This window comes from Mesoplodon bidens, assembly GCF_964165515.1.
Source record: "Mesoplodon bidens genome assembly, chromosome: 8".
NCBI lineage: Eukaryota > Metazoa > Chordata > Mammalia > Artiodactyla > Ziphiidae > Mesoplodon > Mesoplodon bidens.
In genome coordinates, this window is record NC_138165.1 from 16,839,431 (window position 1) to 16,852,993 (window position 13,563).

At 41.8% G+C, this 13,563-nt stretch overlaps 1 protein-coding gene across 1 annotated transcript in view; it reads left to right on the plus strand.

Annotated features, from left to right (window-relative positions):
• The first annotated feature begins 10,278 nt into the window (after positions 1 to 10,278).
• FRZB (frizzled related protein) overlaps positions 10,279 to 13,563 on the plus strand; it is a 32,316-nt gene continuing 29,031 nt past the window's right edge. The window contains exon 1 of the mRNA XM_081242180.1: positions 10,279 to 10,938. Coding sequence (XP_081098306.1) covers positions 10,461 to 10,938 — 478 coding nt within the window. The 5' untranslated portion in view covers positions 10,279 to 10,460. The remainder of the gene's footprint in view (positions 10,939 to 13,563) is intronic.

Genomic DNA, 13,563 nt, shown 5'->3' on the forward strand with positions numbered 1-13,563 from the left:
GATGACTAATGAGAACCTGCAGTATCAAAAACAAACAAGCAAAAAAAAAAAACAACTAGCACTAAATTTTCTTTGGGTTATTTGTCTGGAAATATGTTAATATAAATATTTCAGACATTACATGAAATTTCTAAAAATCTTATATATTTTAGTATAATGTTCTAAGTAATTATTCTAGTTATTTCTTTAAAATGTATATCTCAGAAATAAGTAAATTTCTTTGTCAATTGCATTTTTTTGAACTTTCAACAAATCTTCAACCATGGTCATTTTTAAGTCTTTTGTCATTTGCAGACAGTTCTGGGTGTACTCTGATGCTTTTGCAAAAATGTTCCTATAAAAGGGTTTCATCTTCAAGGAATTCATGGAAAAGACTCTGACAAGTACAGGTTTCTGGTAACTGACTCTACTGCTGAACTGAATGAATAAGCATTTTGAGAACTCTAATGGAAAACTGATGAATTCATAAAAGTGCTAACAAAAGATCAAGATAAAAAAATAATTACATGGGAGTGAGTGAACTGATGAGGATGATTATAATTTTTGTGACTCTCTGTTTGAATAAAAAAAAATTATTTACTCTTATTTATATAAGCTGTTAACCTTATGTTCAGTTAATAATATTGTATCAATCAGTCATACATTCAGGGTAGGATTTGGAAATTATAATCTTCCTGTCTTTCTTTTTCATTTCTGAGAGATTCCTAAAAGGAGACAGGTTTTACAAGACGAATTTCCTAAGATAAAACCAATCTTGGTGTTAAGATCTTCACTGATTATCATCAGAATGAATCAAGATATCGAGGGAATCAATGGAATAGAATTGAGAGTTCAGAATAAACCTTTACATTTATGTTTAACTGATATTTGACAAGAATGCCAAGACAGTTAAATGGGGCAAGAATAATCTTTTCAATAAGTAGTGCTGAGACAACTAGATAGCCACATGCAAAAGAATGAAGTTGGACCTCTTCCTTATACCATGCATAAAAACTAACTCAAAATAGACCATAGACCAAAACACAAGAGCTAAAAGTTCTTAGAAGAAAACAGGAGTAAATCTTTGTGACCTTGGGTTACTCCAGTCCTTCTTAGATTTGACGCTAAAAGCACAAAAGACAAAAGAAATATTGAACTTCAACATTACAAACTTTTCTGCTTCAAAGAACACAATTAAGAGAATAAGAAGACAAACCATAGAGCGAGAAAAGGTATTTTCAAATTATATATCTGATAAGGAACTTGTACCTAGACTGTATTAAAAACTCTTACAAATCAAAACAACATAAAGCAAACAAACCAAACCAACAATGACAAACAACCCAATTAAAAAGTGCAAAGGATCCAAAGAGAGATTTCTCCACAGAAGATATACAAATACACAGCCAATAAGCACTTGAAGATATGCTGAACATCATTGGTCATTAAGAAAATACACATCAAAACCACAATGATATGCCACTTCACAGCCACTAGGATGGCTGTAATAAAAAAGGCAGATGATATTAAGTGTTGGGAAGGATGTAGAGAAACTGGAAACCCTTATATGTTGCTGGTAAGAATGCAAGATGGTGCAGCCACTTTGAGCAAAGTTTGGCAGTTCCCCAAAGGTTAAACATAGAGTTACCATGTGATCCAGCAAGTGCACTCCTAGGTATATAGCCAAGAGAAATGAATACATATGTTCACATAAAAACTTGTACAGAAACGTCATAGCAGCTTTACTTATAATACCCAAAGAGTGGAAACTTCTGAAATGTTCATCAGCTGGTAAATGGATAAGCAAAATATGGTATATCCATAAAACGGAATATTATTCAGCAACAAAAAGAAGTGAAGTACTGACGTATACTACAACATAGATGAACCCGAAAACATTATGAAAGGTGAAAGAAGCCAGTCACAATGACCATATATTGTATGATTGCATATATATGAAAAGGTATATGTAAGTCCAGAATAGGCAAACTATAGAGACAGAAGATAGATTAGTGGTTGTCTAGGGCTAGAAGGCTTGGGGGAAATGGGGAGTGACTGCTAATTGGAATGGGTTTCTTTTGGGGGATGATGAAAATGTTCTAAAATTGGTTGTGATGGTGGTTGCTCGACTCTGAATAATCTAAGACCCACTGGATTGTATACTTTAGAAGAACGAAATTTATATAATTTATGCAAATTATATCTCAATACAGATGTTATAAAAAAATCTGGGGGATTGGCATGATACTTAGTAGGTAAGGTATTTATATTAAAGCACACCCCACTGTCCTAATGAGCACTGTACCAAGACTGCAGGAGTAAGTTTTCATGTGGAGGCAATGCAGGGCCAAGAGGAAGAGCTCAGGTCTTACAGCTGGATTGTCTGGATTTGAATCCTGACGTGACCTCTTATTAAGTCATGGGGTCTTGGGAAATTATTTATTTACTCTGTGGCTCAGCTTCCTCATTCCTAAGTGAGAATAATGTTACCATGTTATCAAGTCGTTGTGATGACTGAATGAATTAGATGTTTTTATGGTGCCTGGCACATAGTAAATCATAGTAAATGCTATATAAATATTTATTATTATATATAGTCCACAAAATACAAAACATAACTTTTTGGTACTGACTGGATTCCAACTCTTTCTGCTTCCAACTTAGTGAGTAAACGTATGAACAAAGGAGCCAAAGTTGGAGTAAGGAAAAATGGATTTCTAAGGGACAGATTTCAGACAGATAATAACAACAACAACAAAAACACAGAGGAAAAGAAAAACACCATTGGCATTTGCCTCCTCATGCTGCTACATTCTAAGAAATATTACCTTGTTTCTGTGAAATGTGATTAAATATATCTCAAGAAAGAGGCAAAATATCTGCATTTACCTTTTGAGAGCTTCAATTAGGAAATTCTCTAACTACTAAACTACTGAGTTACTAAAGTTGTTAGCATTGGGTGGTTCCCACGATTCTGGCCTGAGCTGCACTATAATGATCCAGTTCTTTATGATGGAAGAATGGAGAGAAAGATTGAAAGAGTATTAGTCAGAGGTGGAGTCATTAAGAGGTGATGGGAAGAGTAAGATAGCTGAGGGCCAACCTGAGGGTCAAGGGCCTCAATTAGAAAGGATAATGGAGGAAAATGGCACAGGGTAATTAATGGTCTTGGATTGGCAAGAAGTTCAACAGGTCAGGATTCTCACACAGGGCAAATTAGTTGATTAGTGATATAAGGGTAATAAGCCTAGTCCCAGGAAAGGTCCTGTTAGCACCAGGAGGATCCATGTTAAGATTTAGGATCTTTACACTGGGTAATTTATTTTGAAGTCTCTCAATTTTTTTTAAAGTGTTTACAGTAATCATATTGCTGGTTGTACTGTTATTTTTATTCTAAGAGCATTGTATGTATGCTGTGGGATAAAGCAGATGAGTATTTATTTATTCATTTATTTGGCTGTGCTGTGAGGCATGCAGGATCCTAGTTCCCCAACCAGGGATTGAGCCCGTGTCCCCTGCACTGGGAGCTGGACCGCCAGGGAGGTTCCTGAAGTCTCTCACTTTGAATGTAGAAATCTTTCAATACCTACTTCTGATATTCTGATGAGCATTATTACTCTTCAAAACTGAAAAAAAAATTTTAATTCATTGGCTTTAGTAATTGATAAAGTTGCCAAGTTGGCAGATTCATTATATAACTATGGAAGAGACTGAATCATCTTCCAGGTTAAATATGATATGTGCGACTCACATTTAACAAATCACAGATGACAGAAGACTAGCTGGGTTATCTGACCACGAATTGAACCCGCGCCCTTGGCAGTGAAAGCAAGGAGTCCTAACCACTGGACTGCCAGGGAATTCCCGGGTTATTGCTTCTTATTGATTTTTTTTTTGCAGGATTTTTAATCTTGTGGGGATCATTTTAATGCCATTTTCTAATGTGGCCTTGATGGTCACCGTCAGTTGTTCAGTTGTTTACATCATAACTCAGGTTGGGATGACCTGTGTGTTACTTGACTTCTCCTCTGGCACCATAAGAGGGGGAACTGAGGAGTAAATCAAGACTTCCCCACGTATGATAAGATGAAAGATGCAGCAAAACATGGAGGTCTATTCTAGAGTAAGATGATAGAAAGGGTATTCTAGAAATCATCTGCAGTTAAATCTTGTCAAAGGGAGATTAGAAAGAAATCCAGGATCATCTAGGTTTCAATTGACATTAGACACAGGAAGTGCCACAGGGCGAGGTTTCCTTGGATGTGTCCCATACCTTCTCTTCTGGATTCCCAAATCCTTTTAAGCTGTTTGGAAGGTTTGCAAGATTTTAAGGGATGGTGTAAACTGAACACCATTATGTTTAATTATCATATAAACTTTATATAGACATTGGTGTTTCCAAATGGATTAAAACACACACCTTCAACAGAGAAGGATGGTGTAAATAGAAAGAATATTGAACTGGGAACCTTTAACTACCATTAACTGACTTCATGACTTTACATAAGTGATTTTAACTCTGAGTTTTCTCTTCAAATTAAGATATGGAAGGCTGGGAGGTGAGGGAGGGGAAACAGGTGGGTGGGCTATATTGCTGAGGTTCATGTCTTTACTAAGATACTATGGTTCTTTCTGGAACTTCTTTGAAGCTGGATCTATTGTTCTTTGTTGCAATGGGGGTGGAGTGGTGCTGTTTTCCTTTAGAAAAGTACATTAGGGTCAGAGAGCCAGCTGATTTTATTGTCAGGCCTCACTGGGGCTCTGAGGACGACCTTTGAATAACTAACAGAGGCATCTAGTCCTCTTCTTTCCTACGTCTTTCAGAGTGTCATTTAGCTGTTAGGCTGCTTTACTGAAATTTTGTTTCAAGTAAGAGAAGATAACCAGAGATAAAATCATGAAATCTTTATAGCATGTAAAGAGTTTACTAAAGGTAAATCACAGTTTAATATCTAGTTCAAAACGGTGATACTCCAAGTGTCCCTGGACAGCAGTATCAGCATCACTTGGGAACTCATTAGAAATGCAAATTCTCATGCCCTACCCCAGACCCACTACATTAGAAACTCTGGATGAGGCCCAGCAATCTGTGTTTTCAGAAGCCTTGCAGGGGATTCTGCTGCACATTACAGTTTGAGAGTCACTGCCCTAATGCTGATGTAGCTAACAGGTGGGAAGCTTTTGTTGGATTGCTTGGAGACTGGAAACGTGAGATCTTCCTAAAGAGGAATTACTAGGTCTGCAGAATAGCTTGGGTAGAGGCCATGAAGCAGGAAGGTGTCCCTGTTTGGAGGGCAAAGCTTTGCATTCTATTCCTGGGTAGCAGAGCCAGAGGCTGACCACCAGTGTGGCCATGTTCAGAGACCCAGTCTCACAGAGAGCCCTGTTTCTCCCATTTCCCAGCTCCTTTCTGCCCAGGAAGAAGTGTGATTGTTGTAATTGTGAAGAGAGCATGGATTCAAGTCCCACTTCTGACAGGCCATTAACCAGCTGTGAGAGCTTTGGGAAATGACTTCATTTCTCTGAGCCTCAGTTTCTTCATCTTTGTAACCAATACCTCTGGCAAAGCGTGGTGCAGTTTATGTGCCTCACACATAGTAGGTATTCAATAAACACTAGTCCCCCTGCTCCCCGGGTACTTAGGGCTGATGCTCAGTTGTTGCAGAATGAGATTGGCTGCAGTCACTCTGACTGGTCAGTGTCTGAACCGCCCTAGTTGTTAGTTACTTCACACGTCAGCCCTGCACATTTCCTTATAGGACAGAGGTGGACTGTCTTACAAACCACTGCTGGGGTAAGTTTAAAGTGTATTTAACAAATGGAAATTATGTTAATGTTTAAATTGACAAAACAAGACATTGCAAATTTTTTTTTAATTGGTCAAACTTAAATTTTGGAAATATGGCTACTTCACAGTGATAACCTCTAGCAAGATCTTTTTTTGATGTCTCCACAGGAACCCTTATCAGGAACTTAAATGGAATGGTACTTACCATGGTGCCATGAGGCATTATAAGAAGACTGATTGGCCATGCCCTGGTCTGGGTGTAGTTCCTAAGCAGCTGTCGAGCCCAGAATTGACCCACAGTCCCGACTAGGTGAGTTTTAAAAGATCACTATAGCTATGCCCATCAAAATATCATTTAAAAGCTCCAATTCTCCAGCCCCTTCTGTGTGGCCTACAGATTATCTACTTTGAAATTTCTTCACCAGATAGGGAGAAATGTCTAAAGCAATCAGCTGTCTTTCATGTAGCCCAGGTGCAGTTTTACAAGAAGATCAGTGTTCTGTCAGTTAAATGCTGGTTAAATAAAGTGGTGTAAAATAGAACATAAGAGAAACAAATTACCAATGACCCATTTCCTCTGGGGCACCCGGTTTCAGCCTTCCCTTAACTTTCTCTAGTGTGGGCCTGTTTGAAGGCACTCAGTTTTGAGGGTACAGCTCATCTACTAGTGGAAACTATGCCATATCTCATCTGTGTGTCTTTCATGATTGTATAGCCTACTTTTCAAACTTGGCTATCATAATTTACTCAGTTTGTATTTTACTTCTCTTTAAGATATGTATATTTTAATATTTAAAATATTGCATTCCAATTCCATCAGCCAACATTTCTCAAATGACTATTTCAAAGGAAATAGAAGATGAAGTCTCTTCTTTAAAAAAATAAAAAAATCATACATGCTATTTAGGAAGGCACAGCCCACCCAGATGAAATAATAAGAATTTTTTTTGAAGCAGTAAATTGGCAAGTGCTAAAGAATAATTTGCAAAAATGTATGATGTTCAAGGGGAACTAACTAGAAAAATGATCAGAACCAGGCAGAGTACTCAAAAAGGCTTCTGGTGGCCAATAGGCACATGAAAAGATGCTCAACATCACTAGTTATTAGAGAAACACAAATCAAAACTACAATGAGGGGCTTCCCTGGTGGCACAGTGGTTGAGAGTCTGCCTGCCGATGCAGGGGACACGGGTTTGTGCCCCGGTCCGGGAAGATCCCACATGTCGTGGAGTGGCTGGGCCCGTGAGCCATGGCCACTGAGCCTGTGTGTCCGGAGCCTGTGCTCCGCAACGGGAGAGGCCACAACAGTGAGAGGCCCGTGTACCGCAAAAAAAAAAAAACAAAAACTACAATGAGGTACCACCTCACACAGGTCAGAATGGCCATTATTAAAAAGTCCACAAATAACAAATGCTGCAGAGGGTGTGGAGAAAAGGGAACCCTCCTACTTAAAAAACTAAAAATAGAGTTACCATATGATCCAGCAATCCCACTCCTGGTCATATATATATCTGGAAAAAAACCTATAATTTGAAAAGATACACAAACCCCTCTGTTTATAGCAGCACTATTTACAATAGCCAAGACATGGAAGCAACCTAAATGTTCGACAGATGAATGAATAAAGAAGTTGTGGCACATATATACAATGGAATACTACTCAGCCATAAAAAAGAATAAAATAATGCCACTTGCAGAAACATGGATAGACCTAGATATTATCATACTAAGCGAAGTAAGTCAGAAAGAAAGACAAATACCATATGATATCACTTATATGTGGAATCTAAAATATGACCCAAATGAACTTATTTACAAAACAGAAACAGACTCACAGACATAGTGAACAGACTTGTGGTTGCCAAGGGGAGGGGGCTTGCAGGAGGGATGGATTGGAAGTTTGGGATTAGCAGATGCAAACTATTACATATAGCATGGATAAATAACAAGGTCCTACTGTATAGCACTGGGAACTATATTCAATATCCCTTAATAAATCATAATGGAAAAGAATATGAAAAATAATATATATATATGATGGTATCACTTTGCTGTATACCAGAAACTAACACAACATTGTAAATCAACTATAGTTCAATAAAGAAATAAATTTAAAAAAACCCAAAACCCAAAAAGGCTTCTGGGAGGCAGTGAAATTTATTTTAGGTTTTGATAAAGAGAAGTTTGGATTAGAGAAAAGTTGTGAGGGTACATGTTAGACAAAGGGGATATTTGACTTATGTGCAGGGGAAGGCAAACACACTTTATTTCAGATAATTGTAGAACCATTAAAACAACTGGCTCATTTTTTCTCCCTGATGCTGTTAAGATTTAAGATGAACAGGAAAATATATTTATCAAACAATCTATTATATCTACTCCTCACTTCTTCCTTCTAGTTTATTGAAAATTCCACCTACATTTTCTTTACAGAGCCCCCCCAAAGGCTCTATTATTAACTGTTTTTATATTTATTTTTTTCCCTAAATTTTACTAGCTAAATCATTTTTCATCTAATTCACTTATATAATTTTTGGCTTTCTTTTGTTAAATGAAACTAAATAATTGTAGACCAGGCAAAGTTGGTATACTCACTTAAATGACTCCCTATCTGCCATCTGTTGTTTTTATCTTTTCTCCTAAGTGGAAGAAACTTCCTTCTGAAATAATTTACTGCAGTCCCAAATGGCTGTTTATGGTCATCTTAGAGATAAAATTCCATAAACTCAGGTTAGCACTGACATTTTATAAGTGCTGTCAAGTCAATGCTGGGGAATGGAAACCATCTCACTCGGTGCTCTAAAGTGGAAGCATCTTTTGTCTGCTTATTATTGACTGTGAGAAATGGCTGGACTCAAGCAGCGAAATGTTTCAGTGATGCAGAGCAAAGGTGACTTCCTGTTTTGTTTTAGGGTTTGTTTCCTTCTCTTCTCAATGAAGGCTGTGTTTTCTGACATTCTGCAATCCTTTTGCTCAGTAATTTCCCATTGAAAGGGCAGGGTAGGAGTGCCTCTGCAGGTCATTCATTTACAATTTGCCCTGAAAAGGGAGGAAGCGGGAGAGGGAGGAAAAGAGGCGGCTCATTAGCGGAAGGAGCAGACCAGGAGGGGATCTGTTTTCCATTTTCTTTTCTAGACTGAGCTCATTTGGATGAAAAGGGTTTTATTGTTGTCATTATCATCATTATCATTACCAGTGTGGTGTAATTTTCCTACACATCTCTCAAGTGTTAGGTGAAATTATTGGTGAGAAGAGTTAATAAATGCCATTTTATTTTAGTAAGTAAAATCAGAAAAAAAAAATGCCCAAGTACTTTAAAGCAGTTTTCAATTTGAGACTTAAAAAGCAAAACTCAAAAGTTTTAATTCTGCAGGGCAAAGGAAAAACAAAATAACAACAACAAAAAACCCACCCGTATCTTGCTTCTGGTGGCCTATTTGTAATTATATAGTGTTTCTTCTCCTTGTATGAAAAGCAATTTCCCTCCACCTAGTTATTCAAAATGCAGACCTCTGTAGTCAGGAGCTCTGGGTTGATAAGACTCCAGCACCGCTGCAGGGGTCCCTGTTTCCTGCGACTTGGACATTGAGTGACGTTGCTTAAGTCTTCCCCCCTCAGGTCTGACTTTCTGCAGAGCCGGTGATCACAGAGGTGAGGCTATAGTTTGCTTAAAGGAAATATCTCCAGGGAGTGTGGGGCTCGGGTGGGTTCCCAAGTGGGGAACTGGGGGCACTCCTTCATGGGGATTTGGGGTGGGCTCTTCAGTGAGAGGCCGGGGGCTCTCCTTCGGAGCCGGGGGTGGGGGGCTGACGGGGTGCTCCCCCGTGTGTGGGTGGGGAAGAGGTGGTCGTCTCAAGTCCACTCTGTCTTGGGTTCTCGCATCCTCACTGCTTCTCCAGGCTTCCCTTTCCTCCTCCTCCAACCCACAGACCTCTCTCCGGACCCCTCACTCCCTTCCCGGGAAAGGGAGCGAGCGCAGGAGGGCTGGGACTGCACCGGGGCGGAGCTGCCTGTCGGGTCGGTAGGTAGGAAAGTGGAGAGCAGAGGGTCGGAGCCACAGACCTCCCGTCGAGGCTCCTCCTGCTGGTGCCCTCCTGCCTGCGGCTGGCTGGCCGCAGCTCACACCAAAAATTGGATCTTCTGCTCAGCCTACAAGACTTGCAAACTCTTCCTGCAGCGTCCTCCCGCATTAGGAGTCTTTGCCCTCTGGTTCCCCCCTTCCCCAACCCCCCTCCGGTCCTCCTCCTCACTTGGGAGAGTTTCATGCTTCTTTTAGCACCTTTCTGTAATCCAGCGGAGGTGACACCCCAGAGCTCCAACTACCTCAGCTGAATCTACTTTTGTTTTTATTTCTCCCTCGCTTCCTCTTGCTTTGCTCTCATCTGATTCATCTGCGAAGTCCGATGCTTCTGCCAGAGGGAGCGAGGAATAAATAGACGCTGCGGCCCCAGAAGGCTTAGACATCGGGAAAGAGCAGCCAGAGCTGCAGGAGCGGCAGGGGCGGCGGCGGCTGGAGCTCGGCGAAGCTCGTGGTACCCCATTGGGGGAATTTGATCCAAGGAAGCTGTGAGATTGCCGGGGGAGGAGAAGCTCCCAGATAATTGTGTCCACTTCCAGGGGGGAGGAGGAGACGGCGGAGCGGGCCTCTTGGCGTCCTCGGCACTGCTGCACCCTGCCCCGTCCCGCCGGGATCATGGTCTGCGGCAGCCCGGGAGGGATGCTGCTGCTGCGGGCCGGGCTGCTCGCCCTGGCTGCGCTCTGCCTGCTCCGCGTGCCCGGAGCGCGGGCGGCCGCCTGTGAGCCCGTCCGCATCCCCCTGTGCAAGTCCCTGCCCTGGAACATGACCAAGATGCCCAACCACCTGCACCACAGCACCCAGGCCAACGCCATCCTGGCCATCGAGCAGTTCGAAGGTCTGCTGGGCACCCATTGCAGCCCGGATCTGCTCTTCTTCCTCTGCGCCATGTACGCGCCCATCTGCACCATTGACTTCCAGCACGAGCCCATCAAGCCCTGCAAGTCTGTGTGCGAGCGGGCCCGGCAGGGCTGTGAGCCCATCCTCATCAAGTACCGCCACTCGTGGCCGGAAAGCCTGGCCTGTGAGGAGCTGCCGGTTTATGACCGCGGCGTGTGCATCTCTCCCGAGGCCATCGTCACTGCAGACGGAGCCGGTGAGTCCTGACACTGCACAACCTGCGGCGCCACCCCCACCCCCGACCCCCGCCGCCCCACGCCCAAGCGCGTCCTCCAGCCGCTTACTTCTTGGAGTCCTTGTTACTCGCCTTTACTCTCTGATTTCTGTCTTTTCTCTTTGGATCACTTCTCTTAATGTCTCTCTTAATTACTGCTCTGTCGAGCACCATGCCTTTTTTTTCCTCTCACCTCATCACCCTTCCAACGGATGCACTCTATTTCAATAGGCGATCTGTCTTTTAAAACACTCAGTTCCCTCCACTCCCGTTACACTTCTACTCAACACTGCCCCTTCACTTCTTCTTTACGTGTCCAAGTAACCACATCTCCTATAGTGATGCTTTTTTCTTACTTTCTTAATTTGTTTAGAATCACTTAACTTTCTTGCCTGATTCTCTTGCATTCTCAGTCATCAGTTTTCTATATTCCTCTTGTTTAGCTACTTGTCAAGACTGTATGGTGAAAACAGAGAACTGAAGAACTGTTTTCTTCTAATCGTTAAAAATGCCAAGATAATTCAGTAACCTTACTCCAACCCACAGATGTTAGTGGTATGTGTTTGCTCAACATCCAGTTTGAGCAATTACCCTCACCTTAAATTTCCCCCTCCTTTCAATGAGATAAATTGTTCTTCCATTCCAGACTGAAATATCTGGGAAACATTGCCATGCACTGCTAATTAGCTCCTGAGACTTCCTGCAGCCACAGAGCTGGCGGAGTGAAATTGCTGGGCTCCTTTCACATTCCCACATGCCTTCAAGTCATTTTGTAAATGACATATGGATGAAAGGAGTTATATTTAAGGCGCGTTATCATCATACACTCATGTAATGTTATTTTTAATCTCACCCCTTATCCCACTCTTAAGCTCTGCAAATAATTTGTCTTTGATACTTTATTTTATGCCCTTTCTCTGTGTGCATCAACCACCGGTTCATTTCAATCTTTCCCTACTGTAAAACTTTATTGCAGTTCTACAGTAAATGGAATCGATCACAAGTTGTTTTCTCACTAGTGTTTGGTCTAGTTAGGGCAGTCATAACTCTTAAGACCCCAGCTAAACCTAGTTCATTATAGTCTAATTCTAACTCAAAATCATTCCTACCAATTACCCAAAATGCGAAAATTTCACCCTTCATATACTTTAAATATAAACCCAATCTTTTATGATTGGTCCTCTTTCACACCCTCCCCAGATCAACTCTGCCCTTAGATGTGATGTCTTTATACCTCCTCCTCTGTTCATTTCTGAGGAATCAACTTTTTCTTCTGCCTCTCAACTTGCTCAGCCTAAGCTCATGTCCTTAGTCCGTTTCTAGGTAAAATAGTTCTTGGTGGTCCGGGAATTGATTTGGAAAAATTGCTTTCTGTGCACATTGACCCACTTAACATACAGTGAGTGGGGAGGGGAAAAGTACTTGTACAAATAGCTGCAAAACCATACTGAGCAGAAAGATTTCAAGAGCTTTTTGATGGTCACCTCAGTTTATCACCTTTGACTACCCCTATTGTCGTCTTGATTTTAATGACGAACCAACAACTGGTTGTTTAAAATAATCAAAAAGAAATGTATTTCTTATTAATCTTTGGTCTAAAAGAGCACTCTTGAGCTTTTGTACTCATTAACGTTACAGGCTGTGCAGACACTGGGAGAGCTCAGTTGCTGCCTTGGTCTGCCAGACACTTAGATTAGTTAAATGTTGGTGCTCTTCTCAGGCCAAGGGCTAGGAATGAGGTGGCCGCGGTTCACACTGAAATGCATTCCTCCTCTTGCTCTGAAACCTCTCTTAGAGACGCACCTCAAATGAGAGAGGTTTGGCAAGGTTAATGGCTCTCAAAAGCCATGGTCAATATGAATGGAAAGCAGTTTCCTTAAGTGTCCCTTAAGTTACCTATCATCATGGACCAAATGTAGAACAATTGCCTCATTGAAGCCCTCAAATAGGACATGCATGGAAACAATTTGTCAGTCCATGGAACCTGATTGCTAAGCTGCTTTCAAATGCCATAATGTGCTTTGCTGACAGCATCCTTGCTAGAAAAAGAAGTAGGGGTAGGTGGCAGTTGGAACTGTATATTAGTGATGTTCTCCCTTCCCCTTCCCTTTACCATAACCCTCAGTGTGAATCAGAGACTGTGGCAGGAGGGAGCTGAAGGGGAGGTGGGGAAGGGGAATGGAATGGTGGATTCCAAGGCCAGCTTGCTGAAAATTACACTCCCTATCCTGGGTCAAACTGTCAGGCACCTGGAATTACTTAGGAACTACCACATGTGGCCAGTTTAATTTACGGTGCAATATGCTCCTTGGTTCAGTGGGATATGGTAGCTCACAAAGCAGGGTTTTTTTTTTCCTTCCTCTAGGTATAAACAGAGTTCCTATGCCTTATGCCTAGAATCTAACAGAATATAAAAATGAGGTCTCCCTGGGCCTCCCTGGTGGCGCAGTGGTTGAGAGTCCGCCTGCCGATGCAGGGGATACGGGTTCGTGCCCCGGTCTGGGAGGATCCCATATGCCGCGGAGCGGCTGGGCCCGTGAGCCATGGCCGCTGGGCCTGCGCATCTGGAGCCTGTGCTCCGCAACGGGAGAGGCCACAACAGTGAGA